The sequence below is a fragment of the Cottoperca gobio genome, chromosome 24, assembly GCF_900634415.1.
Source record: "Cottoperca gobio chromosome 24, fCotGob3.1, whole genome shotgun sequence".
Classification (NCBI taxonomy): domain Eukaryota; kingdom Metazoa; phylum Chordata; class Actinopteri; order Perciformes; family Bovichtidae; genus Cottoperca; species Cottoperca gobio.
Genome location: NC_041378.1, coordinates 5,868,462 through 5,891,137, shown reverse-complemented (window position 1 = coordinate 5,891,137; position 22,676 = coordinate 5,868,462). Strand labels below are relative to the sequence as shown.

At 40.1% G+C, this 22,676-nt stretch overlaps 3 protein-coding genes across 4 annotated transcripts in view; all 3 read left to right on the top strand.

The window, feature by feature from the left end:
- tagapb (T cell activation RhoGTPase activating protein b) overlaps positions 1-10,755 on the top strand; it is a 20,429-nt gene extending 9,674 nt beyond the window's left edge. The window contains exons 4-14 of one of the 2 annotated variants that reach the window (XM_029425935.1): positions 1,061-1,225; positions 4,273-4,314; positions 4,822-4,906; positions 5,021-5,074; positions 5,549-5,612; positions 5,853-5,986; positions 6,562-6,723; positions 7,608-7,717; positions 8,018-8,204; positions 8,437-8,518; positions 8,858-10,755. In XM_029425935.1, the coding sequence (XP_029281795.1) occupies positions 1,061-1,225; positions 4,273-4,314; positions 4,822-4,906; positions 5,021-5,074; positions 5,549-5,612; positions 5,853-5,986; positions 6,562-6,723; positions 7,608-7,717; positions 8,018-8,204; positions 8,437-8,518; positions 8,858-10,008 (2,236 nt within the window). In that variant the 3' untranslated portion in view covers positions 10,009-10,755. Of the gene's footprint in view, positions 1-1,013; positions 1,226-4,272; positions 4,315-4,821; positions 4,907-5,020; positions 5,075-5,548; positions 5,613-5,852; positions 5,987-6,561; positions 6,724-7,607; positions 7,718-8,017; positions 8,205-8,436; positions 8,519-8,854 lie in introns of those variants that run through there. The other variant, XM_029425934.1, reaches the window with a different exon arrangement.
- Positions 10,756-14,905: 4,150 nt separating this feature from the next.
- On the top strand, positions 14,906-19,593 carry rsph3 (radial spoke head 3). Its single transcript, XM_029425519.1, has 8 exons — positions 14,906-15,098; positions 16,026-16,107; positions 16,213-16,354; positions 16,454-16,599; positions 17,132-17,335; positions 18,158-18,320; positions 18,535-18,621; positions 19,468-19,593. Exons 1-8 carry the CDS (start codon positions 14,989-14,991, stop codon positions 19,521-19,523), a joined length of 990 nt encoding a protein of 329 aa, XP_029281379.1. The 5' UTR covers positions 14,906-14,988; the 3' UTR covers positions 19,524-19,593.
- Positions 19,594-21,588: 1,995 nt separating this feature from the next.
- The window catches only part of ezrb (ezrin b), a 32,076-nt gene continuing 30,988 nt past the window's right edge, over positions 21,589-22,676 (top strand). The window contains exon 1 of the mRNA XM_029425300.1: positions 21,589-21,774. The gene's annotated coding sequence lies outside the window, so the exon portion shown is untranslated. The remainder of the gene's footprint in view (positions 21,775-22,676) is intronic.

The window sequence follows — 22,676 nt, the reverse complement described above, 5'->3', positions numbered from 1 at the left end:
GACGGAAACAGCATCATCTTCCAGATCTTTCCAGAAGTTATTACAGTATAAACAAGCTTTAAATGGCTGCTCATCTTTACTCAGATTAGAGCTTGTTTGTCAAAGCCGGTGGAAGTTTCATTGGTCTTGAGTGGGAGGACAATCGCACTCATCTGTGTACCACAACCTGCCCACTGTTCCAGTAGAGCACAGCTGGGACTACAGTACGACGAGTAAACAGACTTAGGAACCTATATATATATGAGCGTTCATTACTTCTAGAGATGATTATACGGTACTTCATTCAGTGTTCAATCTGATTGTTTTTTTTAAAAGCTTGTTGAGAAACATTGAAGGTACTTTACACATCAAGTTGAGTTTCATGTCATGTCAAGTAGCTTACTTTAACCTTTGAGAGCATAATGCCTCCAGACTCTGTGTGTCAGTTGGTTTATGATCATTTAAAGGAAACTGTGCGAGATATTAATGTTTAAAGTCAAGAAAACTGTCTTGGCTGCTAATGTGAGGGCACAGATTTCAAAGAGGTGAAGTTATAGATGTTGTAAACTAACTTTATATCAGTGGTATTCATTATTAATAGAAATGTGCATCCTATTTCCTTAAACAAAAAAGTATGAATGAGTCCGTTTTAGAGGTGCTGGTAGATGTTTGTCTGTATGCCAGTTTGGCTAATTACAAACTGATTCAACCTTACAAACATCTTACGCTCTTTATCTTCGACTCTCTCTCACTATTCTATATTTTTACTCCAGGATCCAGTTAGTTCGCCTCAGCTGCAAACACGCAGAGGTCAGCGCGTTCACAATAAGATGCTGTTAAGACCTAATGTTTGACTCCATTCCCGCCTCTTCAACGCCCACCTTTCAGCTCACGAGGAGCACAGCGATATATGGAGTTCATTCACCCTGAATGTAGGCTTCAGTTGATCGTTCGTATTTATAAAGGGGGAAAAAACAACAACAACTGAGAGAAATCTATAGAACTGAAACCTGCTAATCTTGAAAAAAAACCCAAAAAGGATTATTTAGATGGTTCTCGCCTTCTGCTTCTCTTTGAACAGGTCGACCGCCAGCTACCGACTGAAGCACAGAGTGAGCCTCGAGGACGTCTGGATCTACGGTTTTGAAGATGAACTGGAGGAAGAGGAAGGATGCACGGGGGATATTAACCTCAGGGTGACCCTCGTCCTGGCCTGGGACCTCACTTTTTGTTTGGTGTGTTTTTGGTGAGCAGACATGCAGCGGATCACTCACATACGAACAGCAGCGTGTTAAGTGTTTTATTTCACATATGCTTGCGTGCCTGAATACAATACACACACACAGGCATGATCATACATGTGTGTGACTGTGAGGATCCTCAGTTTATTGTCATCCTTCCTCTTCAACCCTAATCCGGGTCTTAACTGGAGTTCTTGATGCCAACATTTTAATTAACCTGTGATGAGGAGGAGATTTTCTTTCTTTCTATATTTATTATGACCAAAATACCAAGACAAGTTTTTTATATGTGGAAGCCTAGTGATGATTCAATTTTGTTAACATTTTACACATTGCGCAACATTTAAAAGAAATTGGGGCAGATGGGCAGGTGTCAAAAACAAAAACACACCACCAACAGCAGCATGATAACATAAAAACAAAACAAGATTCATTCTCCGTGGCTTTCTGTGACATGAAAAATTCTATCAAAATACTAACGTTTTAAAATATAGAAAACGTCCAAAATATACAGAACTGCCGTGGTGAACAAAGCCAGTGACTGAGCGCTTACTTCCACCTACGCAGACGACATCCAGTTGAACAGGTGACCCTTCAATGATGCCAAGGACACATTCGTGCACACAGTGCTAATCGAAAGTGGCCGTACGCGGCGCAGACCACCTCTGAGTCTGAGTGATTGGATCTCAACGTGTCCTCGATGTACGTGTTATGTAATCTCAGAGTTGAGAATGTTAATACCAGGTGTGGACAGGTGTTAGTTAGCTTAGCTTAACACAAAGACTGAAAACAGGGGGGAAACAGCTGGCTTTGTCCGTAGGTAACAAAATCCACAGCACCAGATGCATGCTAATTAATTTACTTTAGAGGTACTTGCATTTTGTGACCTTCGATCAAAGACACACTATCTGTTTCCTCCTGTTTCTAGTCTTTGTGCTAACTCGCTGCTGAGTGCAGCTTCAGAGGACGATTTGTGTCAAATCATCAAACTCTTGGCAAGAATGCTAATTTCCGTATTTCCCAAATGTTGAAGTATTCCTTTTAAGCTCTTGAAGTCAAACTGGTTTACTATGTGAAACAACAGCACACACAGGCTTCCTGTTTCTTTTTTGTTGTTGTTTTTTTTTGCCAGCTATTAGATAAATACATTTGAGACAGTTTATGGAACATTCACACATGTAGTAAATGCAGTGGCGGGTCGTGCATTTCACACCTAAGCCTTCAGGGATGTCCTACCTGAATTATTCCACCTCTTAATACCATCATTATGACGCCATGGCTCTAGAAACTATACATTTAGACAGAAACGCAGTATAACCGGGCGTTGCATCACCCTAACAACAGAGTTATATTAATATTTACGAAACATTTAGTTGTAAATAGCAGGCATTCCCAGCAGTACAATGTGCAGTGCCTCTCGGAGGCTGTGAGCCGGGGGTACCGCTCGTAGTTAGTGATTTGAAAGTGGCGGACAAACCCTTTTCCAGGCTGTGATAGGCTCGCTAGCGTCGGGGTTGGCCGTTCTCTTCTCACGATGTCTATCTTTTCTTGAAATGTTCGTCTTGAAAATGACGTTGTAATTATATCTGCGACCAAATCGATCTCTTCTCCTCCTTCGGCCATTGTGGGTTGAAAAAAAACTTGTAGAACTACAAACTACAAAAGCTTGTAGAAATCTACACAAATTAGCTCGTTCAAAGTGTGCTAGCTCTGCACAGCTCTGCCTCTCAATAGTGCGTATCCAATCAAAAGACGTGCACGTGCTGACGTTATCGTACGCCTTCTAGCTGGCCCCGGTGTCCCCAACTCGAAATCTGATTGGTTAACGCCACAGTTTTGTTTCCGTTCACTTTAAGCGACAGGCGCCCGCACTGTTGATTCTGAAGGCCTCAGGGCAGATCTCTTGGACCGTGGCAACACATGATGTCTGAAATATGATTGGATAAAAGCTCTAACATAAAGGCCAGACCTCCACATCTCAATCTGAGGCTGGAAGCAGGGCAACCAAGAGGAAAGCTATGAAATGAAGAGAAGAGACTATGGGGAATAATTTAATACATATTTGTGGAAAACATATATAAAAATTAAATGTATATTCTGATGGTGTTTAGGCCAGCAGAGAAGGCCTTGCTGGTCCCTGACGGCCCACCACTGAGTAAATGGTCATATGATCTGTGGCCTTCATGAAAACAGGGAAGTAGCAAAGAGAAAGTCCTCCCTGCAGCATCACAGGACGAGAGGTTGCAAAATAGGAAGTGCGGAACTGGGCGGAAAAAACGGTTTACATGGGTGGGGTTAACGTCAGGTGATTATCTAGAAATACTGACCTTTATAGTGAAGATGAAGAGCAGGAGAAATGCTCCTGCATCTCATGCTTTCTGTCTACACAGCGTAAATGACTAAAATGATCTACTGTAAATGGCATGTGGTCTGTCTCATCAAACACATTTATTGGCATCAGTGGAGAAATGTTGTCATTTATGTTTTTCATTGACTCCCACGTTTCTCGCAAAGCAATTCATTAAGCCATAAAACCTTTTTTGTATTTCTCTCGCTTTGTATTCCAAGAAGTTAATGAATCCCCCGGTGGGAATTTAATTTTAATTAAAACTTTCAGAATATGATGTTTTGTCTCTGGTAATGATTCATTGTGTGAAAGTTTCCTTTCTCACTCACTCGGTTGTGATCACGGACGAGAAACCATGTGCACACTTGTGGACGCTTGATCGTGCCAGATGCCAGACATTAAGGAGGCCACATTAAAAAACAGGGTATCAAAAGGTGAAACCCTTCAGGTGCAGGCACACGTATCTGTTTCGTCGTCATGTTTCCACTCGTGGACACCAAGCTGCAGCAAACCTCTTCTAAGAGGAAGTGGAAGGTGCTTGTTGGGGGCCGCCGTGACGTTGCTTCCTGTTCCCATGACTGAGTTACAGTTTCCAGACGTGTATAAAGAACGTGGGGGCGCACTTAGTCTCATTCCGCCGTCGGCCGCCCTGTTGATTCTCTCTGTGGATTAGTAACTCATACCATGCTGTTATTTTGCCCACAGCTCGCCTGAGGTGAAAGAACGCTGGTTAGATACTCTTCACAGGTAAGATAAACATTATTCTCAGATTAGGCATTAAATAATCTAAATGTTATCATCAAAATATCCTTTAAATTCTCATATTTAATAGAGTTTGATAGTGTTTGAGCTACACTGTTAAGATATTTTGATCAATGTTGACAGCACAGTATTGCTGCAGGAAGTACACATTTATCAGCTAAAGTAAAAATATATAAGTTTAAATCGTACTTAGAAAAAGAATGCTTTAATAATAAATATTTTTGATAACGTGGTGTCGATTACAGTAAGATCTTATTTTTAAGTAATTAAGAACAGTGTTCATTTTGTCTATGTAAACAATAAATGAATACAAAGTACAGAATATAATTATTATTATTGATCCACGATGAAGTTTATACACAAAAGCATCAAATATCAGACATGTTGTGTGGTTATGTCAAATCAAAAATGTAGAATATAAAGTGTGGATACTGAAAAAGAGTTAACTAATAGTGAATATATACTTTAATATGTATTTTTTCCTCATTACAGAAAAATTAAAGACGCAAAAGCGAGAGCTGGTTGTGCTTGTTCCCCTCCAGACGTCCTCATGAGGGTTTTGAGTGGCAGCATCGCAGTAAGTCTCTCACTGCCCGCTCTGCCACGTGCAATAGAAACCAAAATATTATTTTTATTGAAAAAGAAAAGCTGAGAATATTTCACTAATACTTCTTTCCCCGCTGTCTTTTAGACTAAAACTCTAACAGGAGGTGTCATGGAGCATTTCATTGAGTTTCCACTTGACGTAAGTAAAAAAAACATTTCAGCTTTTTGAGATTAAAGATTTTTCAAGTGAAACAACTGTTTGTGCGCCTTTTACTCACGCAGAAAAGAGGCTACAGTAAGACAGAATGTGTACAGCTTCTGAAATGCATTTACTGCTGCTGCAAACACACAGTCGAATCACAAATCAAAAGCAAAATGAAAAAAGATTTTAAGAACTGAAGCTGATAACGACGCATCTTATTGACACCATCACCATGTTTTTTCCCTTGCACATGAAGCAAATGATCATTTACATACAATGCTTATTAACTAGTGTAGTCTCGTACTTGTGTCTTTTGTCGTATGATTAGTTCAACTCATTCACGTGTTAGGAGTCATGAATGGGTGTGTGGCTGTTAAAAAAAAAAACATAACCTGTCCCTTCCGTCCTGTTGCATGCTCGTGTTCCTGTTTCATGCTTCACCACATCACTTTTTCTTTATTTTGTTGCCAGGGCGATGCAAAGATCTCTGCAGTGTCAAAGCAGTTGGCTAACCAGGAGGACAAGCCTCCCATTGGTGAGTTTGAAAGTGGCAGTTTTTTGATACAGGGAGGGGCTCGTGCATTGTGTGGAGATTAGACCACAGATACAGAAAGGGGGAAATCTACTGATAACGATGGCACTCTAGATACAAATCATGCACATCTTGTTTTATTGCACCGATTTGAAATTGTTGCATTAATAGAAGCGTTCGGGAGCTATTTTTATCTGTAAGTAAACGAGGAAATGTTGAATTAAACATTTCTGCTCCCCTCAGATATCAAGTGGAACCTGGTGAGGAAGCTCAGGAGCAAATCATGCCGATCAGCAACCGACACCAAGATTCAGCTGTTTGGACAGCCCCTCCTCAAGATATGCCCAGACGAACGCTCACTTCCTAAACCAGTCACAGTAAGTTGACTTTCTAATGTCAGATCTCATCACTTCTTCGTGCCAGTCAAGTTTCTCTCAGTCTGAAGACGAAAAGCTTTTCCGCTACGGGCAGAATTCCTTGTTGTTTTAAGGCAGGGGTGTCAAACATGCGGCCCGGGGGCCAAAACCGGCCCGCCAGAGGGTCCAATCCGGCCCGCTGGATGATTTTGCAAAGTGTAAAAATGAGTTGTTTTGATCATAAATTAAAATACTGTTCCAGATACCTGTGACTAAATGTTTTGTCGTTATTTACAGGTTATTATGTTGTGATGTTACTGGTCCGGCCCACTTGAGATCAAATTGTGCTGCATGTGGCCCCTGAACTAAAATGAGTTTGACACCCCTGATCTAAGGAATACAAGACAACTTGTGAATAACAAACAAGCACCTACTTAGCTGACCTTTTAAAAGTTTTCAGAATTAGTTAATGAGGGCAGGAAACCACGCGAGTTGGTTAATCTCTGCTCTAAATGCACTTTCTCTGTTTTTATCATCATAATCTCACCTCTTCTCCCCCCCCCCCCCCCCCCCCACCCCCTCCGTCCTTTCACCAGGAGGTGCTGGTGTTGCTGAGGAAGAGAGGGCCGTCTACAGAGGGAGTGTTTCGTAAACCTTGCAACAGCAAGAACATGCGGCACATCAGAGAGCAGCTCAACAGCGGCCTGGAGGTGGACCTCAAGGGCGAGCCGGTCGTCCTGCTCGTCGGGCTGCTCAAAGTACGTTCTCACCCTGTTCCCATTTGATATTAAACCACTAGGGGTGCTGCGATATACCGGTATTGATGTTAACCGTGATATTAAAAAGAAAATACTGTTTGTAATAATCGGCAGGTGTTCGGCCCTATGGTTTTCTGGTTTATCAGTTTGTCTGGTTGCCTTTTCGCTTTTGATTAGTCTAATTTCTTTTCATAATTTTGTTTTCTTGTTTCTTGCTTGTCGTGGTTTCAGACTCTCCCTCCACCTCCCTTACTCTCGGAGTTAGAGTGTAATTCATTTGTCACAAAAGAGACTAAACGCACAATGAACAAAGTTGAAGATTTGACTTTAAAATTTGACATTTTCTATAGATTTCGCGTTCGTGCCGTTATCATAAATCATTTAAACCACGATAATCTTGTAGTGAAAATCACGACAGCCCTACCACTATATCAATCACTACTTATATTACTCTTATATATAACCACTGCCGCTACACCTTTAGCATTAATTAAACTATTATTTCCCCAACTATGTGACCTTTACCACCAAGACCACAACTACTACTGATGCAGCTGCTGCTACGTCTACTCTCCCACCACTGCTACTACCACAGTGGTGGGAGAAGTACGCAGAACTTTTACTTGAATAAAAAGTACAATACTGCAGTGTAGAAATACTCGCATACAAGTAAATGTCAAATCAAAAAGTACAATATTTGCCTCTGAAAAGGAGCATAACATTGAAATACTCAAGTACAGCACTTAGTTACTCTCCACCTCCACCACTACTACTAATATTAGTAGTGCTTTTTTGTTCCCACTCACACCCGATATCAAAGATAAGCACCTGATCGTTTCTATTCATAACTTCTGTGTCTCATCACCTTCTCTTGTTTGTTGCAGAGTTTTCTGAAGGAACTTCCTGGCAGCCTGCTGGTGTCTGACCTTTATGACAAGTGGATGACGGCTCTGAACAATGAAGACACCCAGCAGAGAGCTCCGGAAATCAGAAAGTAAGCAGATCAATACCTGCTAATGCATCAGACCCTCAGCGTGTTTGTACTTCACACTTGTTTATGAAAGGAAATAGTTTTGGTATTTTCATGACCGCTTATGTGGTCAAAAGTGAACAGATGGGTATTTTTGAGTTTTGCAGAACATTCCCAATGTCTGTATCTGTAGACTGAACACAAACCACTTCTCCTTTTTTAAGTTTGTTCTGTTTAAAAGAAGGAAGAAACTTTATATAAAAAAAAAGAGCGCGAAGCTAATGTCTTCTTCCTGGTCTCTAATTTTCCTCTACCCGCCAACAGAGTGGTAGACGACCTCCCGCCGCTCAACAAACTCCTCACGCAGCATCTAGTCTGCGTCCTCCATCACATCCTCGAGAACGCCGACAACAATAAGATGGACGCCTACAACCTGGCGGTGTGTATCGCCCCCACGCTGCTGCAGCTGGACGGCACCCCGCTGGATGAGCAGAAGGAAAAGATGAAGAAGGTAGAGAGATTGTTATGACTATACTCTCTCCCCTTTCGGTGCTTTGAAGCTTTGTGGTCTCTCAGTGCAGAAAAACCTCAAAAGGTTTCACAAGTTAGATTACACTGGCACAGACTTTGTTAGCTGTTAGTTTAGTTAAGAGCCCGTTAAAAACATTTAGGATTTTCTGAATTCTTTATCTAATTTTCAGTTGGTCATTTTACTTATTGTGTGTTTTTCTGATTTGTCGCAGGTCACAGAGCTAACTCAGTTCCTGATTGAACATTGTGAGATACTTGGAGAGAATATCCCAAATCTGCTGGATACTGATGAAGGTACATTTACACGTCACTCAAAGCTGTTATTAACGCCCTTTAGGGACTGTTCACAAAGTATTAGTGAGGAACCTTTTGTTTTCCTTTTATTTAAAAACAAAACCAGGGTTTTTAACTTATGATTTGGATCCTCCCCTTGACTTTTGCAAAACCCTCATCAATTCCCAACTCAACCCTGATTTTAAGCTTAATATCTTTAGGGAACAATCATTTTTACATGACACATTAGGAGTGGAATTGCCAGCTATGGTTGTGTTGAATTGAATTGCACACAAATTGAGTATGACTATTGTTGAAATGTAGAGATCCTAATCCTGTCTTCCTTTCCCCGCTCAGCAGACTCCCTGACCTCTCAGCATCATGACTCTGCGTATGACAGCATGGACCCAGATGGAGATGGAGAGGCAGGAGGGAGTACCAGCTCCACACATGGAGAGAGCGGCTCGTCCTCCTCTCTCAGCTTCACAACCTCCTCCTGGCCAGCTGATGCCAGGTTCAACATGAAACCATTAAACCGTCGCTGCTCTGAGCCCATCCTCCTCCTCTCAGCTGATCTGGAGAGCCTGTGCAGCCACTCCAGGAGCCACGACGACTGCTCGGTGGAGAGGAGGCACTTTGAGGAGCAGCCACTTAAAAAGCAGATCTCAGACGACTCCTTCTTGCTCAAGGCACAAGGTGGAGTAAGGCAAGTGTTGTCTTTTCCGAAACTGAGCAGCAGCTCCAACATGGATTCACTGCCCTACATGGCAGGAAACTGCTCATGCTCTTCCCTTGAGAGCGCTGCCTCTAATCAGTCGGAAGGCTCCGTTTTCACCAGCTCCCCTGTGACGTCGCCAGCCTGCTCCAGGAGAGCAAAAACCACCAACCATTCTTTAATGCCTGCAAAAGCTCAGCTGGACATTCCAAGACCCATCCCAGACGAGAAGAAGCGTTCACAGTCCATGAGAGTGGCCAGTAAAGTCCTAATGAGGACCAGGAGCTTAGGAGCCTTCAGCAGGAACAGCGTGAAGAAAGACTCTCAGAAGGAAAACTCCTTCCCTTGTGAAACTCTCCAGGAGGACTCTCAGAGTGAAGCAGATCCACCAGCTGAGCTTCTGCACAAACCGCGCCCTCTGTCCGCCATTGAAGTGTTCAAGCAGGTGGACAGCAAGCTGCCCTGCAGGCCTCCGTCATACAAGCAGGCTATGCGGAACTCGGGTTCTCCTCCACAGTACGGATCAATGACTGTACACGACGCCATAGTGCTGGAGAGAAGGTCCCGTCCATCCTCTGTAAATTATGACTTCCCCCCTACCTGTTCTGTCAATCAGTACAGAGACTGTTTCGCTCAAGCAGCACAGGACAACGTCGACGGCGTCGAGCTGCGGCAGCCTTTCCGCCAGAGAGCCATGTCCGAGTCTGTGTCTGCAGGTCGTCGCGAGGCTGTGTCACGGAGATGCAGCCAGTCTGTGTTTGAGGAATGTTCTTACACCAAGGAGTCTTATGTTTGATTGACTTTGGAACTGTTTCACAGGTCCGATTCTAGATATGCAAATATCATTTGAATAGAGTTAAATATCAGTGGGCAAGTCCGAAGAACCGGTTTTCACCCATTCAGAGACACTTCATTCATGAGAGGGTTTGTCAGGATGACTTTGTGGCTTAATATTGTGAGTGTTTGTCTTCATAATAGCAGCTACTTCCTTCCTTTTCACTGTTCTTTGGTTGGTTAGACAGAGGAAATGTGTTAGAGAACTGCTTGTATATGTACACAAAGTCCAATCTGTACACTGTTTCACTTTGATTGAACGTCAGCTCTGTGTAGCCTCTGGTTGCACTTTCTCAGTAGTACTATTTAGAGTACAGCATTTAAAAGAGATGTATTATGTGATGGATAGCCTTATCACAATGAAGCTATGAAAACACAGATCACTGTGGATAAAATATGCTATGAGTTTATATTTTCTATGCTTTCTTTGAAGTTGTCGTGGTGATTTGTACATTGTCGCTCGTTGAGCACAGGTTTCATTTTCTTCACGTGTTGTAAATCCTCTCCACCTTGCATGGTCCTTTTCTTCCACTACATTAAAGCACTTTTCTTGTGATAGACTATGCTTATGTTTAATTGTATGCTAAAATGTAAATAAAATTAAATAGATGTCGAAGGGGTCTTCCAGAGTATTGCAATTCCACAGTGTGTGGTTTTAGGTAAAATGGAAGAAAAATAACGCAATAAAAGGAAATAACAAAGTAAAAAATGTGTCTTTTTTCTCCGTTTCTGTCGCTGCAGACGAGTGACTCATTTGGCTCAACTTCTCTTTGCTAGATGTGTTGCATAACAGAAGCTAACATGCCTCGTGAAGGGAACAACATGTTCTGGCACATATGCTAACACAGAACGAAACCAGACGTGGTCACATGGGCGGATTTGGTTTTTCTCTGAATTGTTGTTCTTGTCTCTGACGATGAGCTGATGCCACCGCTCTTCCTTCCTTTTTAAAGTTGTCCAACACTTTTGTTTCCTTCCTCTACAAGTCGATTTAACTCATCAAGTTGTAACCAGATTGAACCTGAGCATTTAGCAACATTTTATGGTGACATTTAAGATAAACAATGATCTCTCTGATAGTGTTCGTCTTACAGCAAAGCAACATCCTAGTAGATTTCAGAAATCCATTACTGCAGGAATGACTACATTTGTGAAGCATATAATGTTTATTACATCTGAATGAAATAGGCATTTGTTAAACTCTATAATGATTAGTAGCATAATGCAGTACAATGCCACCACAAGCCTAAAAAATCTACCAGAGTTACTATTACTGCAGGTGTGTTGACCTAAATGGTGTTATGCATTTCAGCATGTCTCACCCTCTGCGTCACATCAACCAACTCTAAAGTGAATCCTGATTCGTGCATGATTACAGTACATGAATGTAACAGCAGGGCAGCAGCATTTGCTTTGATGCCACTACTGGGTCACAGATCAGAAACTGCATGTTGATCTTATTTATTGCAAAAAAAACATGTAAAAAGCAAATGTGAGGGAAGTTGAGTCACCAGTTCATATCTGTTCTAGTGCAGGGGAGCATAGTTCACTCCTCTCCTTTCCTCCGCTATGTCTCTGACTGCAGGTGTGTGCGCTCATGTGTGTTTGTGGGAGCGAGCGGAGGGGATGTGAACGCGCAAGGCAAGAAAAAAACAGAAAACCTTTCAGGGGGCACGGGGTTACGTTGGGGACTGTGCGCGATCTACCCGCACTACCCGGTCGATCGCGATCCACCTTTTGGGCACCCCCGATGTAGTGTGTTGAAAGACCCAAACACGGTGTTTGTGTTGCAGGTCATTTTTAAACCTCAAATTAAAAACACAGACAAAAACAGTTGAACACTTCAGTAAGCAAGAGCTTTTCAGTTGTTATGAACATTTAATCATCATATAATTGCAGAGTGTACTGCATAGCTTTAAGTACAAATACGCCTTTTGAGCAGAGTTCAATTCAATAAACTAATGAACAGCTGCTCTTTCACTGTTTGTTTCTTATCCAGCAGTCACAATGAACACATTACACAGCGCTCATCAGTGCACATTGTTGCTCAGCTCTCTGTGAGTCATTTTGATGAAATTGGTCATTTAGTTTTTTCCATATTACATAAAATGTGAAATATCTGCTGTATTGTTAACGCACCAACCCTATTTAAATTCATGTTGACAGATAATGTTGTATTTGCATCTTCACAACGCAGAGCTATGGGCTTTATTGTCCTCTCTATGATTTAGGATCATTAGTGAGCATGTAAACTTCAACTACTTTTCTGCAGGTATCCCTTTCAGGCTGCGCGCCCCAAAAACCTTCGCCTATGGGACAACACCCAGGGCAGTCCAAACGCTATACCTGCACCACTCACTACACTTTGAACATCTCAAAAGTTCATACTCGAAGGTTGAGCATTATAATGTTCACAAAAGTCGTTTTTTAGTCCTAATGCATCACATTGTCCCTGTAATAACATTGTATATTTTAGAAACCATTATTTTGCTGCATGTATGGTGCTCTTTGGCTTCGGTAATTGCTCTCCTCCAACTAATCTGCTTCAATTACCACCTGTTGGCCTCCTGCTACTTACTGCACATTACTGCTTCCCTGATAGATCCTTTTTCCACTTGAATTTCCATTATCTTTAATTACCACGTACATGTAGGTCCCTGATTGCTTGAGTAACCACCTACTGTTCTAAAAATGCTAAGCAAGCGAGACAATACAACGAGGAAGGCTTTTAGACTACAACTTGGGTGCTTTTTTCTCGCTAACACTGCGTTTATTTTTAAAATGGCAGTTGTGATGGGCTGGTGGTCTAGTGGTACGTCTTCCATATACAACACCAGATGTTTGTGAGTTCAATACCTAGGGCTGCCCCTGAGCAAGGTACTTAACCATGAGTTGCTCCAGGGGGACTGTCGCTGTAGTTAGTTCACTGTAAGTCGCACTGGATAAGAGTGTCTGCTAAATGACCTTTGATGTAATTAAGTTTGTGGATCAAGTTTGAATCAAGGCTACAAGTCTGGTATAAACTTTAAAAGAAAATGATGATGCTGTGAGTACATTACTGCACTGAAAAGAAATGGACGTGTGCCCTGCTCGGTTGCGTAATCTGCTGGCTTACAGTCAACACTAATGAGAAGAGGCGAACACGGTGGCAAGCTCAACAGTCTACCCTTTAATAATGCTTAATGATTTGTGACAGCCGAAGCCTTAACAATATAACATACAACGAGGAGGGCAAATCCCAACCCTTCACCTTTTCCCTCATCTGAACAGACATTCATTATTTCTTTTGAAAAAAGATCAAAAACACATGATGTAGCTCCAACGTGCTTTTCTCCTCCAGCAGCGGCTATATCTTTTTGAATACATTATAATTTTCATCCAAATGTTATGTAATGATTATTTGTTTGGTTGTTTAAATACAGTTTTCTCAATTTTTTCACAGGTTTTCTGAAAGCATATTCACATAACTCTGCACACACAAATCATAAAAGGCAAAACTCCAAAAATCTCCTGCATTCAAAATTTGTATCTCCACCTGTTTGTATTGTGAATAAAGTTTGAATGATCCTTTGCGATCCAGTGTTGTCTGTTATGTCACAAATCAAACTTGCAAAAACGATGGCACAATCATCTCTGGCATGAGTTCAGTCGTCACTCTAACCACAGAGCTCTCACCTTTGCGCTCACAAATACAGTTTGGTGCTAAATTGCAGTGCCCTATTTTTCTCTGACACTTTCAGACTTTTCAGAGAGCTGAAAATGCTCTCTGTGGTTAACATCATGTTGAGTGGAGTTTCTGCTTTCCTTTACCAAATGGCTTGTGTCGCTCACATGTCAAAAACAAATCTGTATTCAAGTGCACAGTTTTGTTTTGCTCTTACAATGTTTAAGAAAACAAAAATGAAGAGATGGCAACAGATGTCAAGCCTGCACTGCTCAAAATAAATACAATTTTGATTTGTTATTTCTAATCACCACTGTAATATTAGCAGAAAATGTACAAATAGAAAACCAGTTTTTAAAAATATGTTCTAACTTCTAAGTACTTCTTGTAAAATAGTACAAGATTTATCATTTATTTTGTTTGTCCCCTTTTGACTTGACTGATCAGTCAAAAGGGGACAAACAAAATAACACATTTCAGTTCTGAGTATAACACATTGATATGTGTTATACTCAGAACTGAAATGTGTTGAAACACAACAAAAAAAGACACTAGATGTGAGTTACAGTTGGAAAAGGTTTGCTTACATGATAATTAATAAGTTTTCTGGATTGACTGTTCATTCTTTGACACAACAGCCTCACCACAAGTCTTTGGGCTGTTATGTTTGATTAAATGAGCTATACAAATAAAGCTTATTTTTTATTATTATTATAAGCTATTATTGGTAGTATTAGTAGAAGAAGTAGAAGGGAGAGGATAAATGGTAGCAGTAGCAGTAGTAGACTAGTGCTAGTAATAGTATGACAAGAGGGAGTAGGCCTAGTATCAGTGGTCATAATAATAGCAGTGGTAGAAATAGCAGTTGTAGTAGTAGTAGTATCAGTAGTTGCAGTAGTAGCAGTTGCAGTGGTAGTAGGAATAGTAGAACTAAGTAGTAGTTAGTAACCTACAGTAGTACAGTAGTTAGAGTAATAGGATTAGCTAGTAGCATATAGTATTAATAAAACAAAGTATGCAAAGAGAGACAAGTTGAAACTTTAGTAACAATGATAAAAAGACAATTAAACATTCAATAAAAAAGAGCGGGGAAAAAGAGCAATTTGTTTTACTCTGTTTACAAAGGAAGTGACGTAACGCCCGTTATATTTCACTTCCTGGAGACGGTTGCTACAACAGTTCGTTGCCTGTCCGCTACCAAACATCAACGTTAGCCAACTGTTACTTCTGCAACTACGTTAACGTTACCGGGTGGATTCTGGTAGTTTTTGATATAAAATGGCTTTTGTTTCACACAGTCAGAGAGATACAAACGGAAGTTACACCTTCTCCAGCCGGCCCAGACCTGTTGAGAACCGCTCCAAATACAGAGAGCCTCCGTCTGAACAGTGAGATATGTTTGTTAATTGATAATGTTTAGGTTTAGATGCTAACGTTAGCTTCAGTGCAAGTAGTGTTAAATGAAGGCAGGTGGACCTAGCTACCATAGCTAACCTACATCATAATATTACAGTATATATAATATATACAGTTCAGAGGCAAATATTCTCCACTACATTGTTTTGACAGCTTTAGTTAGTTACTAGTTACTTATCCATTGGTTAATCTTGTAAACACAAAGCATATAACGTTAATCAGCCAACAAAAGCTTATACTACCCATCAGTATATTGCTATATATATATATATATATATATATATATATATATATATATATATATATATATATATATATTAATGGTTTAAAACCAGTTCCTTGAAGTTTTCTTAATATAATATATAATAATGTAATACTCTGAAAAATGCCATTCTGCACAACTACTACTTCTACTAATTCATTTTGAATGCATGACTTTTTACTTTTAATTGAGCATTTTTATACTGTAGTATCATTATTTTAACCTTACAGCTATACTTCACCCCCAAAAATGACCATTTGGATACCTATCAATTACCTAACCCGTGTTACCTTGACTTCCTGAGGAAAACCTTACTATTTAATACACTTCAGACTTGCACAGACAACTGCTTATGTGGAAGTGTTTTAAAAAGTATGTTTTTAGTCAAAATGCATGTGTTTAGGAAGCATACAACTGTGTCATTTTGTGGATGAAGGATTCCTTTAAGTAAATATTCTCAATACTTCCTCCAACACAGAAAGAAAATCCCTAAAACATATATCTCTAATGCTACCTTATATACTTTCAAATACCATAATGACAAGGATCAGCATATCACCTTTTAAAGCAAATGTCAAGGATCAGCTTCTAGAGAGCTGACTGCATGACTGCACTGTGTTTTTCCTTGATAATATAGGACGCACAGTAATTATGGAAACATTATGTATGACCGTCGTGTTGTCAGAGGAAACACTTACGCCCAACACATCATACCAACTGTAAGTATGAAACATCCATTTTACTGTGCTTGATCCCTGGTAGGTTTGCCTTTTCTTTCTGCCATTTGATCTTAAACATGTATCATCATCATACACCTTCGACAGGCCGCTCAGCTGGACCCTAGTGAAATACAAAGACAGCAGGAGATCAGGCGGAGAGCCATTTCTGAAAAACGAGCCAGGGAGCAGTTTATATCGAGGACGCCTGAAGCCCTGCAGGGCAGAAAACACATTGATGTACAAACAGGTGAGGCTTCAGAACATCAGCACTATATTCAATACGTCATGAGTTTGTCAAACGTGCTGTTGGAAACCAAAGTTGTTTTGTAATACTCTTGACCTTCAGATCTTTATCTCGAAGAATTGAGTGATGTTATAGTGGCTACAGACATCGAGTGCCAGACTGATGCTTTCCTGGACAAACCGGCAACACCGCTCTTCATACCTGCCAAATCTGGCAAAGATGTCGAAACCCAGATAGAGGAGGGAGAGGTAGGTGATAGCCTTAACGCAGGGTTCATTTTGATGTTTTCAAGGTTAGGAATATGCTTGAAATCAAATATAGTCCTTGAAAAATGGTTGATTTTCAACATAATCTGGTGTTTCATATACAAAATCACTCGTGTGAAGAAAAATCTTTTAATATTGGAATGAATCCCATCGTCATATCTGTTTGTTGTCTCTAGCTAAGCATTAAATAATCATCATCGAAACATACAATCAAAGTTAATATGAACAGCAGGTCAAGTAAACAACGTCACAATATACATCGATTGTTGTGGGTATAAAAGAAATCTGTAAACTTTATTTTATTCTATAGGAACAATTTAGATGTGATGATAAAGAGTATGGACATTTGTTATTAATCTACCTTGAAAGTACTTGAATTATACCTTTTAGAAATCTGTATGACCCCTGTAGAATGTTTTTATATTGTATTTAAAGACGCACGTTTGCAGGTTTGATCAAATGAAACCTAATGTTTTAAAATCGTCAAACCACTTATTTCGAGTATCCTCTGCAGTTGTTTGACTTTGACAGGGAGGTGCAGTCGGTGTTGGAGGTCCTGGTGGGTAAGACAATAGAGCAGTCTCTGGAGGAGGTGATGGAGGAGGAGGAGCTGGCCTGTCTGAGGGCCACGCAGAGGGCCTTCGAAGAGCTCCGAAATAACGAGCTGGCAGAGGTGTTGCGTCTTCAGGAGCAGGAGAGACGCCACAGTAAAGAGAAAGTATGTAAATGATAGAAAATCTCTTTTTTTAAATCACTATATAGGAAAAAGTCTATAACAAAGCAGGAAAAACATGGGAAACCAGTGACGTCAGTCCTACACATGCAGCTGTTTCCGAAGATTGTTACTACAATCACTCAGGCCCTACTTGACCACAGGGATTGCAGTAAACTGCCAGGGTCAGAACAAGTAATGGTTGTTTCACAAGAGCGACTGCTGCATTTATGTGTTATCTCTGTGTTAGAGTGAGGTCATATCAAGTGCACCGATCAGAATTTCACTAACCATTGATTGTTTGTTTATGTTGCCACAGAGACACAGTTGTGAGTCAAATCTGATTAATTCAGATCTGATTGATTTGAAACCAGGTTTTTTTCTGGTGCTTTAGCTCAGTGGGTTATCACTGACCCTTTTCTAGGAAATAATCTGTTTTTTAAATCTTGTCCCAATGTGTTTTGCTACGTGCTTATCTCTGCGGTGGTTTTTTTGCATTTCCTTGAGACCAATTTGTCAATCAAACTGTGTGTTCATACTGTGACCATCTTTTATTTTCTGAGTGTGTTTTTATAACTTGACTTTCTGTAGCTTGTGGTCTCTTCTTTGTTTGTTCAAAAGTGGATGGCTATAACTACTTTAAGTTATTCTAATGGTCTCAAGCAAACATCCGGTTGTCCTAGAAAGCATCTGGTGCTGTGTGCTCCAGGATTTAATACCAAAGAAAGAACAACAGCACGCCAAATGTTTAGGACCGCAGATAGAGCAGCTTTGATAAACTGTGAAACACTATGTGCTTGTTTGAAAAGAAGTTTCTTTTTACCTCAGGAGCGTAGAATTTCCCAGCAGAAGGAGGTGCTGAAGAAAGAAAGAGAGACGGCAGAGAAGATTGCTGCCCGGGCGTACACCCAGCAGTACCTGGCTGACCTCTTCCCTGCGGTCTTTACCTCGCTGAGAAGAGACGGATACTTTTATGACCCCGTGGAGAAAGGTCAGCCTTCTTTTTCCTGCATTGCTCTCCAGCATCAACTTGCATTCAAACTCAGCTTTCTACCTTTCTGACACATGAGGGCACCACTGCACACGGCAGCATTTAATCAAATGTGTAGCGTCATCTGTGACGAGTAACAGCGGAGCTCATCGACTCACTGCACATGAAGACGAGTGTTTAACCTTTCAACATATTTGTGGTTGCTGATTTCCAGATATTGAGACTAATTTCTTCCCATGGCTGACGTCTGAGGTTAACAAGAGTTTGGAGAAGAGATTCACAGCAAGAGCGCTGCTGGACAGTAAGGGAATACAGTGTCATTTGTTTCTGTTTATCTTTGTTTTTGCAAACCTGGTTTCTCAAATGCTTCGTGCTTGTTCAGAATTAGTTTTCTCCAGATTTGATTTTCTGGCAAAGTAACACACAAATCCTTTCGCAACAACCAGCAAAACTTCTCACTGGCCATGAACACACCATCCTTCAGCATCAGTATTTAAAAAATATTTTTTTGTATCACTTCACTGTGCACACAACTAACACACAAACTGTGTGAGCCACAATCTTTCACAACATAACACACTTTAATAATAATAATAATACTCATTCTTATCAACTATTTATTTATTTTCTTCTCATGCAGTTTTCTACTTCTACTCCACTACATTTATCTTTAGTTACTTTAGAGCAGCAGTTTTGAATGCAAAACATATGAAAATGAACAAGAACAGCTTGAAACGATTTGTCGATTGACAGGAAATGAATTGATTATCGTTTAATTCATTTCTTCATGTAAAAACATTGCACGACTCCAGCTTCTCAAATGTGAAGATTAGCTACTTATTCTTTTTTTTCCTTCATTTATTTGTAATACTGTTGGCTAAAGTTGATGTTTGGATAAAACAAACATTGTGAAGGTGTCACTTTGGGTTCTGGGTAATTATGATGGCTTTTCACACTACACACCAAACCATGGATCAATTAATGGAGAAAAATAAAGTGAAATGGTATTTGACAAGTTCTCCTCCGGGGGTCATCAGGTCATAGACATTGTTGGAGTGCCATCTAGTGATTGTTTTTAAACATTACAAAAGTAATGTCAGACATGTTGTACACAGAAACGTCTTCATCTGGTCTCTCTCTCTTTCAGCTATCATCTGTGACGTCGCCCAGAACAGACTGGAGGCGTTCAAAGACACACAGTGACAATGATTCACTGAGAGGTCAAGGGCATGAGTGCATTCTCAAAAATAAAACGTTTTTTTTACTTACGAAACCATTTATAGTCATTTGTTTCGATCTTAAAATTAGAATTATGATTCTAATAATTAGTAGGGAATTTGTGAAATATCTATTCTACTTTTTTTTGCACACTTTTGCACTTTGTTAAACTTTTCTATGAATGTTGACCTTCACTGTTTCTTTATAATAATTAAATAGTTTTTAATATATAATTGCTACACAGTTAGTAACCCTGGTTTTAGCATTTTAACGTTTTGTAATATGAAGCATAGCTGCAGTTACAGTAATGTGTGGAGCAGATTGAGGGTTCATTCTTGACCATGGAAAGCTGTTTTTTTCCGAAAAAATATTTCCATGAAGCTTTCATCCAGATGTTGTGGCCTTCATCCGCAGGTGAAGATTTGTTTTCCTTAGTTTCCTGACAGAAAACACACTCACCTTTTATTTTATTCTACTAAAGATCTACTTCTTACAGCAGTGTGCAGTCTCAGTCACCAAACAAATAATATCTTTGACCTCATTTTTGTTAAGGCTGTCAACCTTTTTTTTTTTTTTTTTTTTCAGGCATGCAGAGTATTTTCCATTTCACCACTTATCAGAAGAAAGGTTTACAAAACAAATAGTTTTATCTTAAAAAGACTGAACAAAGAAGGAGATATCGGTCACAGAGGAGGTGGACAACAGGTTCAAAACAGGAGCTCCAAATATTTAGAAGTCCATTCAAAGTACCTTCCTGTTCATTGTATCTATTTGCATCTGGCATTGCTCTGCAAACAGCAGATACCGTGACAATGTTTTGCATGAGTCAGACGGACTCCCTGTTCTGCTTCCTTAAGAACAAGAGAAGAGAATGTACCTGGGACCCCCTCATCAATGTCCCTCCCTTATATTTGTATTAGCTATAGTTGTGTTAAAGAACAACATAAGAGAAAAAATATATTAGACATGAATTTAACATAATTTAACATTCTGTAATGTACAACAGAAAAATAATATTTGTCTAAATCAGTTTTGTTTTCCTCTTTTTTAAATATATATATTATAGTGACATTAAGTACTTTGTTTTATACTTTTTATTTTTAATAGGCTCAAAAGCGATTATTCTTAAGGAGGGTTCCAGTGGTGCTAGTGGTGACAATAGCCTGTTAGGTAGTACACAGTTGTAGGCAGGACCGTCACATCTCTCTGGTTTCGTTTTATGGTGAGACGTAAATCTAACCTCCGATATATACGGCTCTATTTTAATCCCGTCACCTGATTGGCCGGCTCACCTATGACGCTACCCCTCTCGGTTCACTGCGGGGCGGAGGACGCGCACTTCCCCTCGTGAGCTACAGTGAAACCAAAAAAAGTTTGTGCCGTGATGCATCAGTGCTCAGGTGACAGCTCAGTCTTTACACAGCGGATACATGAGGTTTAAATGTATTTATCCAGAGTGATAGATTGTATTAACAGTTAGTACTCAAATTGTATTCTCATTAAACTGAGTTACACAAATAAAAGGCCACATAGTTTTTATTATTTTTACTGAGCAGAATCTGTCATTACATTTAAAAGTGTGATTTATCCACACATATATATAAAACAGTATATGATATGATTTTTATTAAGAAAAGGGACATTGTACATTATGTTTGTGAGAAAATCAGAAAATATATTTAAAGAATAAAAGTGTGATTCAAAACACACAAATAGTAAAATAGTATTCTAATGATAAAAGAAATACATAAAGAAATAATGTATTTATCCATTATTAATATTTGAGCCATGAAAATCATTCAAACAAAATGAACATACAAATAAAACACAGCTGAAATGTTTTACTGTTGTAATCTTGACCTCCTGTGAGTTTTGGGTTTTATGGGCACAATGATACAAAACTTTTAGTTTCCATGCCAACAGTCCCCAAACATAATTATCTGACTGATATATTTAAAACTACAAAACGTCGTGCTGCAGGTGGGGAAATCCCAAGTTAAAATGTCCCTGTAACAATAATGAAACTGTGTTTGGTTTTGAGGGGCACCCCCCTGCAGGTCCCCGGACCCTGGTTTGTGAACGAGTGCTCCTGCAGCCTACGGGTGACAGGAACAGGATCACCACAGTGGGATGGATGAGCGCCATATTGCGCATGGTTGAACAGAGGAAAGGGGGAAATCTGCGGCTGCCTGTGAGCTTCGGACAATCATCTCATCTCCAGACCTCACCAGCTGTGGTAAGAATGAATCTAGTCTCTAATACTGACTGCAGTGTGCAGTGAAGCGACCTCGAAGCTGCGCGAGGACACACTTTTCACACTTTGTTCCGGCGCACTTTGTGCTTGCTCTGCACAAAGGAGACAAATCTCACAACAGGTGTCTGTGGGATTATAGTGAGGATGACTGCAGCACAGAGGAAGCTCCGCACAAAGGGCAACATTGTTATTACAGCCTGAGCTCATAGACCATGAATCTTTTAACAGTTTAACGATTTGCTTTATAGTGAAACATGTCGTCTGTCGGTGCCGATCAAAGAGGTGGAATTTCTCGTTTCACGGCCGCTGTGGGTGTGTACCCATACCCCTCCCGTGGAAATATACCCTGAAAATCATCACTTTGATACATTTTCTAACATTATAACAACCTCTGAAGGTTATACTGCTCATTGATGCTATCTGTAGTGTAAAGAAACATTGTTTATTTGCCATGTAAAGCGAATTTATTAAGCGATATAGACCAGAACTGGTGTATCTGGTGTCCATCAAACTGAATTGGGGTGTGGGTTTGTTAGCAACGGAAGTCGTCAAAATAAAAGATTAAAACAGGGCAGGGTGGGGAGTATAACTTTATCAAAGATAGTGGGTGAGGCACATTGAGTACCGTATTTAACCTGCCTGGTGTGTGGATGATTCAACAGTGTCAAGGTAGAATACAACTGCAAGACTTCCGGTGTAAACTTTCAGAATAAAATCATTGGAAGTAGCAACAACACAAGAGTTGGGCTGGTATATACATGATTAATTAAAAGAGATTCTGATAAATACACGATGCTTAATGGTTTTACAGAAGAGATATTCAGGTCTTTTATTCTTAATTTATTAATTTCATCAGTTTTAAACTCAAGTACTGTGATCGAACC